Source organism: Colletotrichum abscissum (assembly GCF_030869225.1).
Source record: "Colletotrichum abscissum strain IMI 504890 chromosome Unknown Scaffold_4.1, whole genome shotgun sequence".
NCBI lineage: Eukaryota > Fungi > Ascomycota > Sordariomycetes > Glomerellales > Glomerellaceae > Colletotrichum > Colletotrichum abscissum.
This window is the reverse complement of record NW_026850320.1, coordinates 440,932-462,351: the sequence shown is the minus strand read 5'-3', so window position 1 is coordinate 462,351 and position 21,420 is coordinate 440,932. Positions and strand designations below refer to the sequence as shown.

At 53.9% G+C, this 21,420-nt stretch overlaps 6 protein-coding genes across 6 annotated transcripts; 3 read left to right on the top strand and 3 right to left on the bottom strand.

The window, feature by feature from the left end:
• Positions 1-1,584: 1,584 nt before the first annotated feature.
• CABS01_02091 (uncharacterized protein) lies at positions 1,585-2,523 on the bottom strand (the record flags this gene model as incomplete). The annotated part of the gene is made up of 1 exon (XM_060535469.1): positions 1,585-2,523. One exon carries the CDS (start codon positions 2,521-2,523, stop codon positions 1,585-1,587), a length of 939 nt encoding a protein of 312 aa, XP_060395774.1.
• Positions 2,524-3,639: 1,116 nt separating this feature from the next.
• CABS01_02090 (uncharacterized protein) lies at positions 3,640-4,738 on the bottom strand (the record flags this gene model as incomplete). Its single annotated transcript, XM_060535468.1, has 3 exons — positions 3,640-4,184; positions 4,262-4,325; positions 4,379-4,738. The coding sequence occupies 3 exons, from the start codon at positions 4,736-4,738 to the stop codon at positions 3,640-3,642; spliced, it is 969 nt and encodes a 322-aa protein (XP_060395773.1).
• Positions 4,739-5,997: 1,259 nt separating this feature from the next.
• CABS01_02089 (uncharacterized protein) lies at positions 5,998-8,100 on the top strand (the record flags this gene model as incomplete). The annotated part of the gene is made up of 2 exons (XM_060535467.1): positions 5,998-7,347; positions 7,678-8,100. 2 exons carry the CDS (start codon positions 5,998-6,000, stop codon positions 8,098-8,100), a joined length of 1,773 nt encoding a protein of 590 aa, XP_060395772.1.
• Positions 8,101-8,157: 57 nt separating this feature from the next.
• CABS01_02088 (uncharacterized protein) lies at positions 8,158-8,676 on the top strand (the record flags this gene model as incomplete). Its single annotated transcript, XM_060535466.1, has 1 exon — positions 8,158-8,676. The coding sequence occupies one exon, from the start codon at positions 8,158-8,160 to the stop codon at positions 8,674-8,676; it is 519 nt and encodes a 172-aa protein (XP_060395771.1).
• An 878-nt stretch (positions 8,677-9,554) lies between these two features.
• CABS01_02087 (GTP-binding protein rho2) lies at positions 9,555-10,549 on the bottom strand (the record flags this gene model as incomplete). Its single annotated transcript, XM_060535465.1, has 5 exons — positions 9,555-9,845; positions 9,911-10,102; positions 10,172-10,177; positions 10,256-10,334; positions 10,515-10,549. The coding sequence occupies 5 exons, from the start codon at positions 10,547-10,549 to the stop codon at positions 9,555-9,557; spliced, it is 603 nt and encodes a 200-aa protein (XP_060395770.1).
• A 7,051-nt stretch (positions 10,550-17,600) lies between these two features.
• CABS01_02086 (stress response protein NST1) lies at positions 17,601-21,206 on the top strand (the record flags this gene model as incomplete). The annotated part of the gene is made up of 1 exon (XM_060535464.1): positions 17,601-21,206. The coding sequence occupies one exon, from the start codon at positions 17,601-17,603 to the stop codon at positions 21,204-21,206; it is 3,606 nt and encodes a 1,201-aa protein (XP_060395769.1).
• Between the last annotated feature and the right edge of the window lie 214 nt (positions 21,207-21,420).

Sequence of the window (21,420 nt, the reverse complement as noted above, 5' to 3'; positions counted from 1 at the left end):
CCGGCGGCAGCTCCGAGTCGCGTTGCGTTCGGCGCCGGCTTGCAAGTTGGAGACGCTTGGGGCATCCTTTTGACGGTGCATCCGTACTTGCCAATCCCTAGCACATACTTTTGTCGGCTACTGGGCCAGACTTCTTGGCAATGTGCAACGTCCATCAAGCCTGCTGGTGTCATCAACTTTGGTGTTTGCGTCGGCAGAGGGCCGGCTGCACTAGCTGGGAGGTGATACAATTCGATCCCCAGCCCGTTGATGTCGAGATCTCGGGATCGCCCGCCGCATGACTCTGCCAAGGGACCTTCTTCGAATTGCTTCTTCAATTCGGCGCATTTCTCATCTACGCTCGACAACTGCCCGACACTTTGTTGGTCTTGAACTGATTCACAGTGGGACCGAAAAACAGAACGTGTCATCGCTCACTTACACTGACGGCCGTCGGACTTGATCCCGCTTCTCTCTTTCGAATCTGATTACGACAAAGTATATTCCTGGCCCTCATCTATGCGGCATACTTTGATGCTTCACCCTTGCTACAGCTCTACCGTATCACCTTTGCTGCCGGTCAGTCGGCGAAACACGGCGGGTAAACTCGTCTCCAGTCTGATTGAGAATACATCCCGTTGCCACCGCCTCGTGCGAAGCCCTGCGATCTTCAAACAGGCAACTTGTCCATTTTGCCAGAACCATCGTTTCGTACTTGTGGCCATTGCCCTTCGTGGCTCTCGAAGCTCAAGTGTAAAATATTGCCAGCATGAGCGCAGTAGAGCGTCCCGTGATGATACGATGGATACAGGGCGCGTCAGAGCATAAATGCCTAAGTAATGGGTGATGCTTTCCATGATAGTGTCATGTTTTGCTCAAGTGATGAACAGAGACTAAATGCCATTGCCGACCAGTGCCTCCCGCGAAGCAATGCGACATCAGCCCGATAGGGAAAGCTGCTCTTATATCAAAAAGTGCTCTCCGTTGCTCCGTTCCGGGCAACGCCCCTAGAGCAGGCACTCGTATCCATCTCGTCGGGTCACTATACTCGAGGAACATTGAGGCAGGGCTGCGAAGGCATTCTACTTCTCCCTCACACGTACAATCATCACCATTAATCGTCGTGGATTTGCTCCTACTTTGGGATCTCGTAATCCCAGCGTTTTCTCTCAAGTTCGATGCTACAAACCATAACAAGCGCACATGTTCGAGTGAATGGATTCGTGCGAGTGTAGGGATTTACTACACTTGCGGGAAGAGACAGCTAGGCTCAACTGACTGAATCCCCTCCCCCAGGCTATTCTATCTGGATAGCTTGACGAAATGTGCCAATGGTTTCTGAAGAGGAGTTGAAGATCCTCAGATACGTTTCCTTCACATCCTCACATCAACCATCCATCCAGGCGGAACAATATCTCCGCAGAAGCTAACACCTGTCTCCCGAACGTCCCTCAAATCGACCACGTTATGTCCCATTCCACACATGTACGATGGGCGACGACTATTGCACCTGAGCAATGCCTCGCAGTGCTCTCTCTGCAACACACATTAGCATTCGTGCCATGGGATGCCTAGGAGCGAACGAGCTACTCACCAGATGAGAATTCAATCAACATCATCAATCTTGAGTGAGGAGACCATGCCCTCGATACAATCAAGCTCATGCTTGGCCTTGGCCTCGATCTTAGGGTTAGCCTTCTCTTCACCCGCCTTGCCCTTGCACTTGCCGTCGGCAGCTTGCTTTCCCTCCCGCTTCATTCTTTCCGCCTCGTAGTACGCATTCGTGGCATATTCCTTGGCCTCGTCAAGAGACGTGGCCACGTGGAGCACGCTGGTACACATGCCATCAGGAGTCATCTCAACAATCTTAATCTCCGTCGGCAGCTTGTCCTCGTGAGTACTGTTGCAAGGGGCGAAGACAACCGCCTCGTCGACCATCTGTGGCCTGCTGATGAGGTAGGCAATATGCTCCCCCTTATCCGCTCGCGCCATGATATCTGCTTCCACAAGGCGCATCTGTGTCTCAACCTCACGAGTAGCACCGAAGCCGCCCGCCATTCTCTCCGCGGGCGTGGCACCGCAGAGGATCGCCTGGAGAACCGTGTCTTTTTCTCTCCCCTCCTCGGTGCGGCTGCCGCCGATATGGTCAAACACGTGGGGATTCTTGCGGTACCATTTCTCCGCCATGATTGAGCGGACGGTGGGTATCTTGTCGCGATGCGGTCGGAAGAGCTCCTCGATGCGGGCGGTGACGGTCTCCTTGCCCTCAGCGATCCAGCTCTGGATGGCGGCGGTGGAGACGCCGTGGTCGAGGACGAGGTGGCGGTAGAGGATGAGGAGGTTGCGTCTGTCGGCCATTGTGAAGACGCAGTTGAAGCGAAAGGCTTCGATGACGTCCATGTCGGTGGGGACGGTGTTGCTTGCGACGTGGGCGCGGAGGGCCTTGGCTGGGGTTCTGTTGGCGCGGGCCTGACGCTGAGCTTTGGCAGCTGGTAACATGGCGCTGGCGACGTAGGCCTGCTTGTCAATTTTGGAGAGCGTCATGGCGGCGTGATGGATGTAGATGCAGTGGTCTTTCTCGGCGTTGTTTGGGAATTCCAGTCAGGAATATGTACTGAGGTTGGTCTGGTCAGTAGGGAAAGTCAGCTGTGAGATTGTAGATCGAGAGATGTGTGAAGAGTCTGGCAGCAGAGAAAGACGTCGTCCTTACGATGTTAGAAGTCGTTCCTGACTTGGGGAGCAAGTGCGGCAGAGAGGTTGTTGTTGAAGGTAGGTAGGAAGAAGAGAAGGAAGGTGTCTTTCTAGAAGCCCAGAAGAGAAGGAAGGAGAAGAGGAAGGAGAAGAGGAAGGAACCTGCCCCAGTCTGACAAGTGCCGTGCGCGGCGAAAGAAGAGCTCTCAGACAAAAGGTAAGAAGAGCGGCTTACTGCAGGATGAATGGATCACGGTGGGAATTTCAAACGCCGGTAGTTGATGTGAGTCTTTGGTCAAGTTGTAGCATATCGTTTCTGCGTTTGCATCTCCACAGCTCGGCTGTGACCTCTGTCAGCAGATGGAAACGTTGATCAGGCACAGCGGACATAGACATCAGAGATTAAATACTGAAGCTCTTTGTGAATTGTATTCGTTCTGTGGGGGGAGATTTCGAGACATGAAGTAAGTAGACTGACACCAAACAAAGCTGTCGATGGGATCGTCTTGACAAGTCGGTTGTAGAGACAAAAGGGGACAGAATAATGGCATAGAAGGGCATCCTACATGGCTTCCTAAGACATTTCCTCGTATCTGCATAAAATGCTTGTATTCAATGATTCAATGACGAAGAAAGCGAACGAGTAATGAATATGGCCGAGCTGGTCACAGGCTTGGAAGGTAATTAACTCTGGGCGAAGACTACAATCATCATACACCCTTTTTCTTCTTCGCTATCTTGAACTTAGCTCCTCAAGTACAAGACGATGCTGATATCAACGGGACTTTCCGATCCCAGCTCTGATTACTTGGAAGAGCCCTCTCCGGAGCTTCGCAGTCCCCAATCCCCAGTCCTAAGAACGATGTATGCGGAAACAGTCTAACCTCCTGCGCAAATCCAATCTCTAATTCCATCCAGCCGTGGCAAAATTCACCACCAGGAAGCTCGCCCAGAGAGGTCGCCGCGTTTCTAAACCTCAAATCCAGCATACAGAACCTTCTCCATCATCCCGGCCGCCGCGCCAGCCTCGACCTTGGTCTCGCTCCCACAATCCCCAAACTCCTTGGCCTCCTCAAACGCCTGCTGCCAAAACTCCCATCTCCTGAACGAGAACCCCGCGCGGCCCTTGAACCGCGGCCCGCACCTCCATCTCTCTGCACTGCTGCTGCTGCTGCTTCTCTTTCTCGCCTTCTTCCCGTTGGATTCTCCCGTTCCCTCACTCATCGTCGTCTGCTGCGGATCCTTCGCCGGCGACGTCGCCTCAGACGTCACGGAGAGATGATACAGACGCTGGCACGAGTGAATAGCCCACTGCGCAGCAGCCATGAGCCGTGCGTCGGCACCGTCACGGTCACTGGCATCTGACGAGCGGCGGTCTTCGAAGGCGGTGCGAAGTTGTTGGATGGCGTAGTCGCGGCCGTCGATGAGGTTGTAGGACCAGAGGAGGGAGGCGAAGGCGTTGAGGTTGATCCAGCGGGTGAGGGTTTCTATCCTATTGGTCGATTGGTATGGTGCTTTTTTGGGAGTTGTTCCTCCATGTCAGCGTACGATCCTTGAGAATTGCCTTCAGGTTTCGGTGATGTAGACTTACAGGTCATACAGTCTCTGATGACTTGGTTTAGACCGTGAAGACGGCTCAATTGCTCGAAACCATCCTGCAAAGCAATCAGAACCAGTATTGTGCGACAAAATCCAAGCTAAAACTCACCACCGTCACCGTAGCCGTCGTCCTTGGCGACAGAGCTAAATGGTCAAGTATTACCACCAGATCAAGCATCGCAATATTTCCAGAGGACGTCTGTTGCGCCAACCCCACAAACAGGTACCACACAGACTTCAGAACATCATCAGAGGGCCGAAGTGCTGGTATTAAGGCCGCAATCTCGACCGCGACCTTGCGGAGCCTCTGCGGGTCGTTCATCTCTGAAATGATGGCCCTGCGAATAATCTCAAACGCCGCAGCATCGTCAAAGTCTGAGGCGTCTGGTGTGTGCTTCCACCGTACGACTGCCATGTTTCCTCCTGTGACATCGGCCAGGAATTCTTCAGCGTTGAGAGCATGCTCCATGGTTGGTTCGAAGCAATAAGTCTTGATGAGTTACTGTGGTGGTTCAGGTTCCGGCTCGGGGAGACGCGGAATCACGATCGTGGGGGTTTTCGGGAAGAATTCCGGGAAACAATAGTTCAATTAGACGTCTTCTTGCAGGTTCTGTGACATGTGCTGCTCCCAGTCAGGGATGTATGCCCCAAGCTTTTCTGGAGAAAATGATGAGGTCTCGAATTCCGCGGATGGAAATTGGGGAAGAGGAAGCATTGACTTTTAAGACGCCTAGCTCTATGTTTGCATGGATGGCGACATGGAAGAGTGTTGTTGATGAGCTACATCCTCGGTCATCACCATGAAGCTGCACCCACTAATAGGTGCGCCGGTGGGTTATGCGGGGAGGCAGGCAGCTGGCACCGGCAAACCGGCTTTGTGGAGGCCCGCACGTACCAAAGAAGAACGTCCGTTTGTCGGCATCAGAAAGCCGCTAGATGAGATGGCAGCTTTTATCAGACACTAACTCAACTAGGGTTACTACCATCAGCAGGAAGCCCCCATTGTTGGTATTGCATACATCAGAGAAGCAAAGGCTGGTCAAGCCGGATGCCGGGTCTTTTCAGAGTGACCTCGAGACATGGATCTGGCAAAAGGCTTTCACGGTGTAGATCAAGGATAAGGGTAGACATGAAAGTCCTATGAGATGCTGCCTAGTTATGACAACGGGATGCCTTTCTGAAGAACCACAAACTTAATTTTGTGCTCATACAAACCTCAAATGATGGTCCAAGAGGTTCAAAAGGTCAACTTTTACTCTGTCCTGTTGCAATATGCTACGTACCTTGAGGGTTTCATTGATACAAAATCTAGCCACAGACAGGAGAACACGCCTGGTTACGGTAAACAATAGTTAGATATCAATGCTGAACGTAGTCGCCGAATGTCAAAGGTTTTGCTGTTGACGAAGGTGAATATGACCTTTCGCGTGGTGGTCGTAAGCGATCTGATCTAGCTGAGACTACATCCAGCCTTCATCATCGACCAGTCAAACCATAGAATAACCTTACGTAGCAATCAATTTGAAGATAACGAATGAATGAGAATTCTGAGCTGATAGAAAGGGCGGAGGCATTTCGGTGCCCGATGCCAGCTACACTGAACATCAAGTCCCTGATGGCAATCCACAGCAAGGCAAGAAGAGGAAGTATGGTCTTTCTCCGAAGCATAACTTTTCTCCGAAACAACACGCCCAGGAATGATCTCCTGGATAGTTCCTGCTCTAACCCATGAAGTATGTAGACTCAATAGAGAAAGAGCCGACCATTGATCAGCTCGATCGTCAACTTCTTCGTCATCATCCTCGCCAATCAGCAGCATCGTATTCGCCATCACTTACATTGGTGACTACGCGGAAAGCTACTAACCACCAACTAATATACCTCAGCATGTCCTCCCTAGGTCTTCCAGGTCCCTTTGATAGGCCCCCGGGAGACGCTGGCCTCCATCGGAGCTGGAACGCTTTTCTCGACAAGCACGGCCTCCGAAGCATCTGGCAGACAACCCGTGCCGATATTAACGACCTCTGCAAGACCGCGCTCTTAGCTCTGCAAGTCTCACGGAGCCAGCAGATCGCTCTCGAGGACTCCATCCTCGATCTCTGGGATCATATGGGCCTCACGGTGGACTGTCTCAACCCAGACGCGAACTTATTGTGGAGAGCCGATGAACAGCTCGTCAAACCCACGGCGCTACGGCTTCAGGAGCAGCGACAACACCTCCAGGTACAGATGGATATGTGCCAGAACGAGGCCCACTGGGACCCTGTGTGGCTCGAGCTAGACATGAGCACCAATCCACCGACTGTATTGTCTAGCGAGAGACCCTCCTCTTCGACCGCCACCGTCTCGGAAGAGGACACGAGTCTGAATAAGCAGGAGGAGGAGGAGGAGGAGGGGGAGGAGAAGGAGGGGGACGTGGAAGAGAGTAAGATACTCAGGGTCGCCCGGTCGCTCGCACACACGAGGTACTTCCTCGGCCACACAGCGGGAGACCCAATCTTCTCCTACGATGGACGGAACTTCGCCTATCGTGGTCGCGTCCCCCGCGATCCCAGGGAGGATGTCATGCGCTTGCAGATACTCCTTCCAAAGGTTCTCGCACAGGTCGTGACCCTCATGGCATTCTCCGCCGCCGCCTCCTCTTTGACTCTGGACTTTCCAGCAGAGTGCACGGAACTGCTGAAAAGGGTTGACGATCCATCTGATGAGCTCCTCTTGAGAATCTGCACCTTGTGGATGTTGAAATTTGGTGGAGGCTTCCCGGCGACATACGCGCGCTTCCTCGACTCCAGTCCAGTCGTACGGGAGTTTGCCTGGCTGGTCTGGGACATGTACAACGACGCTGACGGGCTCTGGTCCAGAGATACAACCCGGAACATCGAAAGTTTGATCAAGACCTTGAAGCCCCTCTTCGTGGTCTTGTCATTCAATCGAAGTCTAGTCCCAGTGTCGCCAGGTGCAGTGCTGAATAATCTTGCGAGATCACACCAAGTGGAGGACGAGATGGAGGCTAGAGAACTCGTTTTTGAGCAGAAGGAGTACAGTGTTGCTTTGGTGTATGATGCATCAATCTGCCAGGTAAGTCGCGAAGGAATTCCTAATCCCCAGGCCCCTGCTTCTTCCTCTTTCCCTGTCGTCGAGGATGGTTTACATGGCAAATGGAAATAGTGTAGATGATTGTGGATGGCGGATGACTTGCACAGCTGCAAGTTGTCTAAGCAGGGTCCGCTAAAATGTCACGCCCTGCAGGGGTCTCAACTCCCCCATCCCATCCACTCCCGCCTGCAGGCACAAGCCAGCTTGCAGAGCCCGGATAAATCATGCTCCATCTTCCATTCCCCATTCCAAAATTTCCCACCGAGCTTCATCGCCAGACCTTCACCTTACTAACGACGATCCCCTCGATAGTCAATCCACTCCCTTTACGCAAAATACGTGGGAAGACACCACCCCGACGCTGGCGCTCTCTTCCTTCAAACAGCACCGCGACATCTCTCCCTCGAAAACGACTACCACGACGTGTTCGCCAACGTTCCGATCCCCGACGAGGTCGTAGCCGCGCACCACCGAATCAGACTACGGTATCTCGACGATCCAGAGCCCGAAGCCCAACACGCTCCTGCAGTTGACCACCCGGTCGTGATTGAAGACGACACCCAAGCCGAGATAGTCGTTGCAGGATCCAAGCGCAAGAAGCGTCATCAACAGCAGCGCATAGAGAAGAACGAGACTCCTCGCGTCGCAAATCCGGAACCTCCGCTCAAGAAACGACGAGGCCGCCCTCCAAAATACCGCCCGACACCTCCCACTTCTGATCCCGTCAACGATTGATATCCCAGCCTCGCCACAAGCCGTCACTTAAGACTCAATCCCCCCAAAATCACAACAATGGCCTCCTTCGCACCTCTCCGCAGCGGCCTCCGCCAAACCCTCACCACCTCCACACCCGCCGCCGTCACAATGACCACCACGACAACCCGATCCCTCTCAACCACAACCCCCCTCGCCGCCCGCAAATCCAAGTCGGACAACGTCATCAACCCAGAATACGTCGCCCGTATAGCAAACATTCGTCAGCAGCTCTTCGCTGAGGCGCCCCCGGCGCTGCGCATGGCTCGCAACCGCCATCTCCGCCACTGGACCATCCACCGCGCCTGGCTCCTCCTCCAGCGCCAGCAGCGCGAGGCCCGCGAGAGGGAGCTCCTCCGCATCCAGCAGAGCATGTACACCGCCAACGAGCAGCTCCGCACCACGGCTGGCCCCGGAACCAGGGAGGAAGGGTGGCTGTACCGTGTCGCCCAGGAGAAGAAGGGCGTCTACGGACCTAATGCCGTGCCGATTGAGTACGCGCGCTACCAGAGCGAGACGCCTGCCCGACAGGCGTGGAACCACGAGTGGAAGCGGTAGATGATGCCGTTGCAAGAAGACGAGCAGGAATGGGAAAATAAAAGAATGAAAAAAGGGGGGTGGACAAGGTCTTAAGGGGTTTGCTCATCAGCCGTGTACCAAAAATCTAGACACGCCAAGTGTCAATTCCGCTGTAGCATACTGTCTGTTGTATGAACTAGTGTACAAAATGGAAGAAAAAAAAACACATGTCACTAATCAACGTTTTTGGAAAGGCTCTGGATCAGGGGGTTCAAAACTTTTAATCGGGTTTATTGCGTAAAGTGACTGCCATCTCTCATTGACAGAGAGCAGAACGTGGATACTCCAAAGCTCCCAAATAACCAGCTTCCTAGTCTTGAACTTTTGGGTGCAATCGTTCTATGTGGGTTGCTGTCCTATTAATACAGACAATGGAAAGAAAAAAAGGGCTAGTCCCTCAGATTCTTCCATAAATAACGTTTCCGCTGAGTGTTTTGCGCTGTTCCTGCTGTTTGTAACGCCGCTTGAGGGGAAGAAAAGAGAGAGAGAGGATTAAAGTTGAACTCGCATGCTTTTTCGCGATAGCTGTAAAAGGTGTGTGAACCAGGCGAGCTTGTTGAGAGTTTGAGGTACCGACCAAGTGACATTCACCCAGGCCTGTTTGGGGCCCTTTTTGGGTAAGCCAGCTGCCCAATAATGTTTGTGGGAGCTGGCTGAGGTGATTCTGTGCTTCTTGGGTCGGACCCGGCGTGATGTTCACATACGGTAAGTAGCCCGCATTCTCATGGTTCTGTGATCCAGCCTGATTTCTCCAGCAAAAATTCGCTCAGGATTACCTCAGTTCGCTTGCGTCGTGCCTGCACTCATTGTCGGTCGAAAGGGCAGAATAGTGAATGATGGATGGGGCTTTGCTTCCTTCACAGAATGACGCAGCAGCCGCCTCCCTCGCCCTTCTCGAAGGTCAACAAGGCGGCGCGAGTGGCGGCCTCAAAGACATCGTCGACGCCCTCGCCGCTCAAACTGGAGCATTCGAGGTATTTCCGGGCTCCAATCTCCTTGGCGGCAGCGTCGCCCTCTTGGTGTGTGACAAAGCGCATCGACTTCTTTCGCATTTCCTCAATCGCTACGGGGTCTTCGCGGAGATCCTTCTTCAGTCCGACGAGGATGATGGGGACGCCTTCGCAGAGTCGGGTAACCTCTTCCACCCACTGTGGCCTACTGTCAGCTGTCCAGCCCTAATATCTTGAAGTACCTCAATCATTTTCAAACCCACCTTGTGCTTGACGTTGTCGAGTGAATCGGGCGTGTCGATGGAGAAGCCGACCAGGATGACGTGCGCCTTGGAGTAGGCGAGGGGACGTAGCCGCTCGTAGTCCTCTTGTCCGGCGGTATCCCATAGCGCAAGCTGCACCGACTTTCCATCTACTCTGCAATCTGTGACGTAGTTCTCGAAGACGGTAGGAATCTAAAGAATCAAAATCTCGTTAGGAAATCGGTCGTTGGGGCGAAGAGAGGAGTCGCCAGTGGTACTCACGTAGTGCTGCAAAACACCGATTGTTAGCAAAGATCCTGAGACTCGAGATCAGATCATTGGGGAGGATTATTAAATTGAACATACGGTAGGGAAATATCCAAGTGTGAAGACGCTAAGCAAACTAGTCTTTCCGCAAGCACCGTCCCCTACAATGACGAGTTTCCTGGAGGCAGCATGTCAGCAAGCAAAGAGCAGATAAGATGGGTTACAGTAGCCAGGCTGCCCCTGCTCGGTAGAACCAGGCAGAGATGTTGAGAGCTTTGCGCATGGCCAGCAAGAGGGCGTGGCCAGCGGCGGAGAACGACGAATATCTAGATCGATGGGAATCGAAAAGGCGACGTACCTCCGAATAACGTTGGTGGGATTTGCTGCTGCCATGGCTGCGGTTGTGGTTGTGGTTGTGGTTGAGAATCGGGCGAGAGGGTCGTCGGGGGGAAGAGGATAGGCGACCCGAAGTCAATTGACGGGCGGATCGAGGTTCGGATCGTCCGAGCCGATTTTCGACGTCGAGCACTGCGGCGTCGAAAAGATCGAGACGAGGCCCAAGAAAATATCGTGGGCGCTGCGAGTCGAGGGTGTTAAACGAAGTCGTCGATAGTGGCGATCGGTGGGTTCGTCTTTTTGGGATCCGTACGTCGCAGGGTCGTATCGGGGTGGGAGCAGGTAGCAAGCGTCGGGGGGCGGAGAAGGCGACAAATGGGATTGTGCCAGTAAACAATGTTTGGGTGTTTGAGGAGGTGGGTGCCGCGGGATCAATCCGTTCGTCTCCTTTTCTGCGCCGAGTGGAGATATGATCTCAAAAAGGGAATGCGGAGTGAGTGAGTAATGGCGGATATGTCGGGAGGAAGTGGAAAGAATGGAAAGGTGATGAGGAAGAGGAGAGAAGGAAGAAAGTTGTGGTGGTCGTGGGATGTGTGGTGGACGACGACAGTGAGCTTAAAGCTGTTGGCAATTGGATTGCAAATGTACAACGGTAAGGTACTCCGTAGTGGAGGAGAAAGATGCAGCTGGAAAGAAACGGGCCCGAGGGTCAGTGCAGGCCGATGGGAAGGAACGAAAGGCCGATGGGCGAATACCTTCTTAGATACCTTTGGTGCGGCGAAAGGGGGGGGGGGGGTGGTGTTCCTTGTATCTTTTTTTTCTCTCTCACTTCTCGTCTCTTCCCTTTCTTTTCCTTCGTTCCCGGGGAGCAGCCAACTGGAACGACGACGTGACTGAACGGCTGATTCGGGGGTAAACAGGAACTGGTGAGGCCGGGCGTTGCAGCTGGGCTGGGAATACGAGCTGAAGAAATTCCACGGGGGGGTAATCGCGCGTTGAAGAAATGGCAAGGGAAAGGACCCAAGTATGTATGCTGCCCGTAGTACGGATACTCCGTACAGCTACAAATAGGAATACCTGTAGGAAAACCGAAGAACTAACTGCTAGAGCCGGAGCTAACTACTAGACAGACAGGCAGACAGACGGGCCAAAGGGGGGGACTTGAGAAGGACAATGTGGCCCGGGGTACGGAGGACGGAGCACACAGACGGGCGAGCGCGAAAGTGACGGGCGGTATCCCACCGTTACTCGCAGTTCGTTGCCAAGCTTGTTTTGTTTCTTGCTGCTTTCTGGATCTTGGCGAGTTGATCAATCAATTCGAGTGTCTGTTTTCTCATTCGAGAGTGCTGATAACTAGTCCGAGAGAGGGCGTAATAATGGACAGATAGATGCTTTGAGTAGAGCGAGTAAGAAAATAGAAGAAAATAAAACATCAGCTAAGGGACTTTTGTAAACCAGAAGAGCAACAGGTCTACTAAAGTACCTTGGCCAGGTATCCATACAGCAACAAGAATCGTCTGTACTTTTTTTCATCTTCTGAAATGTTTGCTTGCGTAGCTACGTATCGCGTACCTTGCAGCCAGAAAGAAACACAAAACCGGGACATGGAAGTCCACCACGGAAGCTACCCTGAGAATGGACGATGCTCTCTCTACCAGGGCAGTGCGGGTTCCCTCAACTCAATTCTCTTTGGACTCTGTCACTCTGGACCTGAGTTCTGGTCTCTATCTGCCCAGTGTCCAGGACCATGGCGGTTGACCTAACAAAAGTGCGGGTGCGCCAAGCGGCGCGTGTTGTGGCACAGCAAATACCTTACCTTAGCACTTTTCTGTCCACAGGGAACATTGAACAATACCACCAAGGAAAGAAAAAAAAAAGGGACGATGACACACGGATGGTACCGTTTCTGGAGTTGAGGCCCGTCCGGCCCAGACCCTCACTCAGAGTCCTTACCCAGCCCCCAAACCACGGCAGGCCCATCAATGTCCGGTCCTAGCACCCCAGTGTCGTCTTTTTTGCTTGCCGGCGCCCTCCCCGTCCAGGATAGTCCTAGATTGCTGGATGCAGAACGCTTTGCTGTTGACGCGGCTGGGGAGGGGGAAGAAGGCAACAGGTCCAAACCTCTGGGTGCTGGTTCAACCGTCATCGTCAATGACTCTCTCTCTTTCTTGCTCTCTCGCACGAACCAGTCTGTGATCCCACGCCATTATGCGGAGCGATGACAGACAGGCGGAACTCTGTCTAGTCCAAGGTCGTAAGGTACTACGGATACTACCTTACCCTGAGCTCTCCGTCAACACTGAATTGGCCTCGATTGGCCTTGGCCACGGAAGGGCCATGTCGTAACTACGGTACACGTATTCCAAGATCGTTATGCGACTTGCTCTAGGTTCCTAATCTGCTATGATAGACCAGCAAGGCGAAACCGAGACCACGAATACTCGCATTCTCTCAGAGAGATGGTCAGTATTCCGCTTGACGTATGATGTATCTACCTTTCAGAGAAATGCTAAATCAGTTTGGCAATGACGATCCAAGATACGGGCTCCGTCCCCAAAGACACCCTTTGAACGGACGTTTTACCGCTGACGGCTGAGCTAACCTACCCGACCTCCGGGCGCCCCTCCATTTTTTTCTTGCGCCGCCGTGCGCCCAGTTTTCTAAAATAAGGTACTCCCGATCTGTTTCCCCCCCAATCGTCCGCCCCTAGTCCTGGACATCCCAAGTTCCTGGACGCAAAGACTGTAGCTTGAAAGACAATGGGACACAGCACAAGTCGTTGCCAAGGTTTCTTCAGACGTCGATCGCTGACTTTGAATGGTTCTTGACTTGTAGCGTTCTAGATTTCCTATTGTAGATTGATGTTGCCCATTTACGCGGCACGAGACTCCTCCTGGCTAGGAATTGAGTTGAGAATCTGTCATCAAAGTCATCGTCAGCTACTTACATCATGTCGTACGTACCTCCACGTTTGAGAAGTCAAGAAGAGACGGAGAAGGGAAGAGGACGTTAAAGCATCAAGCATTCAAACATCGGATGGCCGTAACGGCACCGATTCCGCCGGCAAGCCGTATGTCTCATCCTCTTTCATTCCCAAGTCATTAGTATTGAACCGCCACCGGGCACTTGTTTTCCGAATCATAATTCCCCGTCCCATCCCATCCCATCCCGCGCTCCCAATCCGTCATCCGCCAGCCCTGAACTTATTAAGACACCTACCAGCCTGCAGCCCATTTGCTTGGGTAGGTAGTCCCTGGAGTGCCGGTTGGGAAGAAAACGCTTGAGGGAGATAAGCCACAAGAACCTTCTTGGCCAGTAGCAAAAGACACGCGTGCCATGTTTCTGCTTCTTGCTTTGCTGTGCGGCGGCCATCCCACACATCCCAACCGTCCCGCTGTGCTACGTGTGTACCTCTGTGCAACTCATCGCCATAGGCTGTGTTGCCAAGCCGTGCCGTCTTATAGCACCCGACTTTCTAGACAACTCGCGGCCAATCTGCAAGTGCCCGGCACGCCACATCGAGGGCGTCGTAAAAGGACAGGGAACTTTGCTTACTCGCTTGGCAAGCCCATCCGAACGGCGTCGGTATTGAGAGTTGCTGGCGCGAGGTTATTGGTGTCAAGCTCAACCAAGCAAAAGACTTGGTGTGCACTTTGGCATCTTTGGAATTTGACGTAGCTTCGCCAACGAGCTGGGTTCTTTCTTCATGGCCTGGTCCGACACAGCTGCTGCGCAGTCACTGCTTGGCGAGGATTCTTAGAATACACCAAAGTACCGGTGAGCTTGTGTCCACCTCGGGGTCAACAGGCTCGTTTCGTCATCGGAGTCCGGGAGACTGTTGACAGAATGGGCGGAGAGATGCCCCTTCCCATCATCTCGCTCTCGTTTCGTCGCTTCTCAGCCAACATGTATTCCGTAAACACTCATACAAACAGCATTGTGGACCCAACTTCCGCGGTGGGTACCCCGCCTGGCCCGCCTTATGGATACCATGGCATGGCTGATTGAGGCTGTGTTGGCATTCGAGCGTTCCTGGTGCTCTCTCGTTCAGAGCCGTCACCTGCAGCCAATGATACTACACAACTGGACGTTTGCGAGGAACTCTGGTCGACCTCCGAGGCTGCTAGTCGCACGGCGACGGGATACATTATACGGGTCTCCCTGTGAGGCAGAACGTTCCTGGCTAACTGTTCGCGTGAGGTCCAGGAGTATGGTGTTCCATTGCATCGCTGCCCGCAAAATTAGGATGCGCTCCCGTCCGGGATCTGCCGGTCACACCTGTCTGATGCGTGCACGTTGCCGAACCTGATCGGCGAGCGGGAATCCACAACGTCCAGCATTTGCCCCATGACTATACACTTTGGCCGGCGTTCATCGTCCCCGATATATCTTGATGATATCATGATCGAGGCCAATGCTGAGAGAGAGAGTCAGAGCGAGTCGGCCAGGAAGCATAGGACTCTCCGGTAACCGTAGCCTCAAAGTATGGCATAGCCGCCGGGACTGAGATCTCCATAGGCCGTCTCCGCAACTGTCGGTGGCCGCGCGGTTCCGGGGTTTAGAGGCTGAAAATGCGGGATGGTTCGGAACGGGTGGGATGTTCTCTTCCTCAACCTCCGAGCGTCGCTATCGCTCGAGGCACCTGACCTCAACTACCGCCGGCTGTCCCGGGCACAACTAAGCATATCCAATAGTTATATGGGCAGGGCGAGAGTCTGTTGACACTTGACAGTCATAGAGCCCAACCACCGCCCTTTTCTTAATGGCAGTGTTGATTCTTGATCCGCCAAAGTTGAATTGGTTTGCGTGTCCTCCCTTCTTGGCGTGCCTGGAGTTGAACAGTCCATGGGAAAGAAGGCCAATCGCGTCGACGAATTGGGGGGTATGAGATGTTGTACGAGGGAGTTTGTGAGAGCATAGGTGGAACAGCTGCGCTGCCAGCAGCTTGTTGCCACGGAGCCTGTGACAACGAATGTTGCCAAACAGATGACTAACTTGTTTGACAGCGGGGTAGTTTGGGAACCGCAGGGAGCTGCCAAAGTTTGCTGAGGGCGAGACAGCTGGCTAGTGCTTGCTTGTATATAAGACCCAGCTGGAAAACACTTGGACGATTCGCTTTTGGCAGACTTGAAAGAAGGACGATCGTCTTCTAAGATGATGTATGTTGTTGATGGCACGACCCGCGCTTTGGCGAGCTGCTTCACTCGGCGGTCAATGGCGGTGGCCAAGCTTCTCGGGTGCTCTGGATGCGTGGGACAAGAGCTAATTGAGAAAGCTACCCATACAGCTTGCTATGTGGAGGCTGTAGGTCTTGAGATGACATCAGATCCTGAACCGATTCGCAGGTGACAGGCATCGCGGTGTTTGGTGTTTGGTGTTTGGACCTTGAATCGTGGGACGGACCTGGGTGCCTGGCTAGGGGCCTCGAAATCGAATAACTTTCCGGGTTCTCATTCCGGTAGGCACAGACACAGGGCCTTAGGTAAGCTCCAGGCCCAGGGTGAATATCGGGATCTGGTCATGTCAGCTGGGTTTTGGATCTCAAGATGGGAATCCACCAAAGCCTGATGCCTGGTTCAGTGGTTACTCGGCTAGCGAGAGCCTCAGGCAATAAGCTCAATCACGAGCAAAGGCCATAGAGGTTGTAGCTTTGTCAGCCACTCAGCGCAGCCAGCTCTGTTGGGTCCCCACAAAACGCAAAAGCAATTGGACCCGCTGGGCAAGCAGTCACGTGGACGACGGCACAAACCTCTCACCTCTTTTGGCCTTGAAATCTGATTGATGGGACCAACCAAAGGTACTCCGTACCTTCCTTAGGTACCTTACCTTACTGACCCAGGTTTCCAAGTTCCTGATGTGAGCCTGGTAAAGTGCACACCCCGAGTGATAGGCAATTGGGTAGGGCCCCTGCCTCAGGTCCCTCACCACCTGTCACTTCCCCCTCCCTGTGATGTACTTCTCCTACGTAAACCTGCTGACGAGTGACTTGGGCATGACATGCAATCCCACTCTCCCTTCAATCCCTCCCTCCGCCCATAGCGGAACGAACAACGACACGCATCCGTTGGATCAGAGATCCAGAGGTACCTCACTTCCATCCTTTTACTTTCATGACATTGGTATCGTCGCCTACCATATGGGTGTCGTTCTCTGTTTCCCATTGATGGAAAGGAAAGGAATTCGAACAGCGGATAATTCAATCCATTCAGCTCTTCATCTTTCCTTTCGCTGAAATATTGAGGTCGTTTTTGCCCAACCTAACTCATTTCGAACTGCTCTTTCCCAAGGTACCTCACCTTGCCTTACCTAAAGATCCAATCCAAGGTACCCAACCTTGGAATTTAGCGACCAACGAACCACACAGAGGCACTCATCATCGGCCCGCGCTCTGCTTGTCACACACTCATCAGCCCCAATCAAGCCCACCACCACCACCAACACCACCACCAGCCTTGCGACTGCACTGCGATTCGATTCGTGTGCCTTTCAAGTTGAACTATTATCAACCTGCAAGGTGGTGGTTTCAGGGGCAAAAAAAAAGAGGAACAATATCGATAGAGGAAACAAGGCCGAAAAAACCAACAAAAATCATACCCTTTACCGTTTCGGCCTTTCGTGCTGCACCTTCACGGCGGAGTGTTTGTTCCCTTGGCAAGACACAAGTGTGGCTGCCCCGGCGCCCCATCTCGAATAATATTCGCCTCCACCTGTGAGTCCTGCCTCATCACCACCACCCTCAGCCCGCCCAAAGCCCGCCCAGCGCGCTACATCCCGCCTGCCACTTTCGCGAGCCGCTACCCACAAACGCCCACCCAACTTCAATCACACACAATCTCTCCGAACACCTCGAGCGTCATTGCGAAGAGGGGCAGCTGTGGTTTTATTTCTGCTTACGCATCTTTCCACATAGCTTTACCTCGCCCAGTATCGCCTCATTCTCGAACCCGACCGACCGCCGAATTCGAGCTCGACTTCACCTCTCTCTCTATCCCTCTCGCCGAACCCGAATCCAGCGCTTACTCCCCCACCGCACCCACAACCGCAAACTACCCTTCATCTATCCCTCTCTATGACATCGACGTCGCTCGCTTCGTAGCAGAGACTAGAAATGCCGGCCAACCATCGCCAGCCGGCAGCTCAGACGCCAGCGTCACCGAATACAAAGTCCACCGCGAGATACACAAACAAGGATGGCTCCAAGATCATCACCGTCCCGAAAGGCCCTCCCTCCGCCGAACCCTCGCAACCCTCTACTCCGACCTCGTCGGCAAAGGCGCCCAGCGTCCAGACCCTCGATACCAACGGTGCTGACCCCTCAGCGCCTACTGTGAATCGAAAGAAGCAGAAGCGTCGGGCAAAGGCTGCCGCCAAAGCTGCTGCCGAGCAAGCCGCTGTCCAACCACCAAACGGACGTCGCCCGAGTCCTGCTCCTGGTGCGCCCGCGCCCAAACCCCAGGTTGCCCAAGATGACGAGGATCAGGAGTCCAGCGACGACGAGCCCGAAGACCATCACTCTACCGACGACCGGCCCCATGCCAACGGCTTCTCCGCGACCAAATCCAAAAAGTCCAAAAAGAAGAAGAAGAAGAACGGAAAGAACCCGCAGCTGGCCAACAGCCAGTACGACACTGTTCCGTTTCCTCATTCTCACTCCCACTCGCCATTGACGCCCCGTGGCCCTGGTATCTCCAAGGATAAGATCTGGAACACCAGCTCGCAGGAGGAGCGGGAGCGCATCAAGGAGTTCTGGTTGGGTCTCGGCGAAGACGAGCGCAAGTCGCTAGTCAAGGTCGAAAAGGACGCTGTCCTGAAAAAGATGAAGGAGCAGCAAAAGCATACATGCAGCTGTACTGTTTGTGGCAGGAAGCGCACCGCCATTGAGGAGGAACTCGAAGGCCTGTACGACGCTTACTATGAGGAGCTCGAGACCTTTGCGAACAACGGAGAAGGACCGCATATTCTGCCCCCTCACCGCGAGTTCCCCTTGCGACCTTCACGCATTCCGTCATCCTACACAGGCCAACCACCGTCACGCGGCCGTATAGTGGAACATGTAGGCGACGATGACGACGAGGAGGAGCCAGAGGAGGAGTACAGCGACGAGGATGAGGATCTCGAGGAGGAGGAGGAAGAAGAGGAAGACGAAGAAGACGACGAGTACAGCGACGAAGATGAACCCCCCGAAGATACTCACCCTCACGATCGAGACGTTGCCGACTTCTTGACGTTTGGGAACAGCCTGCAAGTCAAGGGTATGCAGCTTCTGGACTCCCTACTCTGCAGATATGGTAACATGGACTTAGGCGGCATACTCACCGTTGCGGATGACCTCCTCAAAAACGACGGCAAGCGTTTCATCGAAATGATGGAGCAGCTCGCCGAACGCCGCATGGCCCGAGAAGAGGACGCCAAGGAGCAATTCTCTCGCGGCTACGCTCATCCCGTCAACGGCTCTTACTCGAATCATAACCATCCTCCTCCCGAAGACGACTATGACGACGAAGATGAGGAGGAGGATGAGGACTATGATGACAGTCAAGAAGAGGAATACGAGGATGAAGAAGTGAGCTCCTCTCAATACACATATGACCATAAACACTCGAGTACTGAGCATTACTGTTGCCATCATCAGGACACGATGACCGAGGAACAGCGCATGGAAGAGGGTCGTCGCATGTTCCAAATATTCGCCGCTCGAATGTTTGAGCAACGGGTCCTGACAGCCTATCGAGACATGGTCGCCAAGCAACGCCAGCAACAGCTCATCGAGGAACTCGAGGAGGAAAATAGGCAAACCGCTCAGAAGAAAGCCAAGAAGGCCAAAGAGAACCAGAAGCGCAAGGACAAGGCCGCGCTGAAGAAACAGCAACAGGCCGAGGAGAAGGCGCGGAAGGAGGCCGAGAAGGCTGCAGAGGAGGCCGCTCGACTCGAGGAGCAGCGGCGAAAGGTGGAAGAGCAGAGAATGAGAGCGGAGGAGAAACGTCGAAAGAAGGAAGAGCAGAAGCGACTGGAAGAAGAAGAACGCCTTCGCAAAGAGACCGATCGACAACGCCGACTCCAGGAACAGCAAGAGAAGCGCGCGGAGCAAGAACGCAAAGCGCGCGAATCCCGCGAGAAGACTCAGAAGCTCAAGGAAGAAGCACGATTACGCGAACAGGAAATCCGAGACCAGAAGGACAAGGAGCTCCGTGAGCGCAAAGAGAAGCAGGAACAGGCCAAACGCGACAAGGAGGCCAAGGCCAAGGCTGAGAAGGAAAGCAAGGATCGCATCAAGCAGGAGGAAAAGGCTGCCCAAAAGGCTGCCACGGTTGCTGCTGCTCCTATTCCCATCCCCACCTCCGGCCGGCGACTATCGCAACACCCAGTACCGATTCCGACACATCCATCCAACCCAGCATCCTATGCGTCCCCCAAGATACCCGTTGCAACACCGGCTCTTCCCAAAGCTCCGACACCAATCCGTCCTAAGCATGCCTCTCAGCCACTGGACACCAGCTTGCCTGAATCCCAAGCTTCGCGATCAGGCTCTACTGCCAGCCAAAACCCATCGCCACACCCTGCGACACCCGGCCGCATGAGTCCTGGGCCAATTGGTTCATGGAAGACTAGCGCGGCGACCACAAGCTCGCTACCCCATCCCAATTCCATATCACCTTCGAGTATGAAAGGACCGATGCAGCCTGGCCCCTTTGGCATGCCTATGAGCATGCCTCCACCCGGCTTCAACCCGCCGCCAGGTCTGGGAAATCGTCTGCCAGACCCAAACATCTTTGGTCCGCCTGGTATTACCGGGTTTGGCAGACCTCCTCCCCCTCTAGGCATGATGGCCGTTCCGCCCGGTCTTAACGGGCCAGCTGGACGTGGCTTCATGCCCGGCCCACCTCCTGGCTTCCCACAGCCCATGGGCGACCATATGCAAAACATGGCGCCAGGACCCGGATCACATTCGAGACAACATTCCGGCAGCTTCGACCCAGCTTCATCGCCAATTCCAACACAGCCTATCGGCAGGCCAGCGCCCATTGGACGACCAGGTAGTGTGGTTCAGGGACACCGAAATGACGCATCAGACGACTTCACAAACCAACAGCATCTTGGCAGCAGCGTCCTGGTAGATGATGCATCGGACCCGATGAACGCAGCAATCAATGCGGCAAGGCACCGTAGCCAGTTGCAACGGTCAGCGTTTCCACTGCCATTCGACAATGGGTTTTCCAGCATCAACAATAGCTTGTGGGGACCCTCACCAATGTCATACACCGTGGCCCCCGGAGTGGGAAACTCGACATGGGGAAGCCCTACTATGATGCAGCCTATGCCTCCGATCCGTACGGCGGGAAACCCTCGTTCGGTGACGATTCGGCTCATGATGTGTCGCGCCTGCAAGGAGCTGCAAGCCCGCAACCCGGAGAGCTCAGAGTCTTTTGTTGATCTAGCAGCGGTCAAGGCAGAGGTTGACCAGCTCAATAGGACTGAGTCTGTCCCTGAAGTTGATCTGTTGGCTCTCGCCGAAACAGAAGGCAACCTGCAGAATGGTGGCGGCACCTTTGAGGTCCAGCTGGATGCAAACGGCCCAGGGCAGCACTTGATGCGATGGGTGCCCGAGTTCAACGACATGGCGTATCCTGCCCACAGGCCCGTAGGTGCACCAGGTGAGATCGGGAGCCCCATCATCGGCAGCGGCGCACCTGCTTTCTTGGCTAGAGGACACTAGAGTGGTCCGTCTAGCGAGAGTTCCAGGCCCGTTGCCTCATCTGAGGGCTCTACATCCTCGACCGATGCACTTCACCGTCGTGTCATGTTCCGCGCCATGCAGAATGGATGCATCAACAGGGCCACCAAAGGCACTTCTCGCTAGGATTAGGATAGGAAGGCTAGTAAGCCAACCCGAGCCTTGAGTTGGCCTTGATCATGGTTGTTTGAGGAGG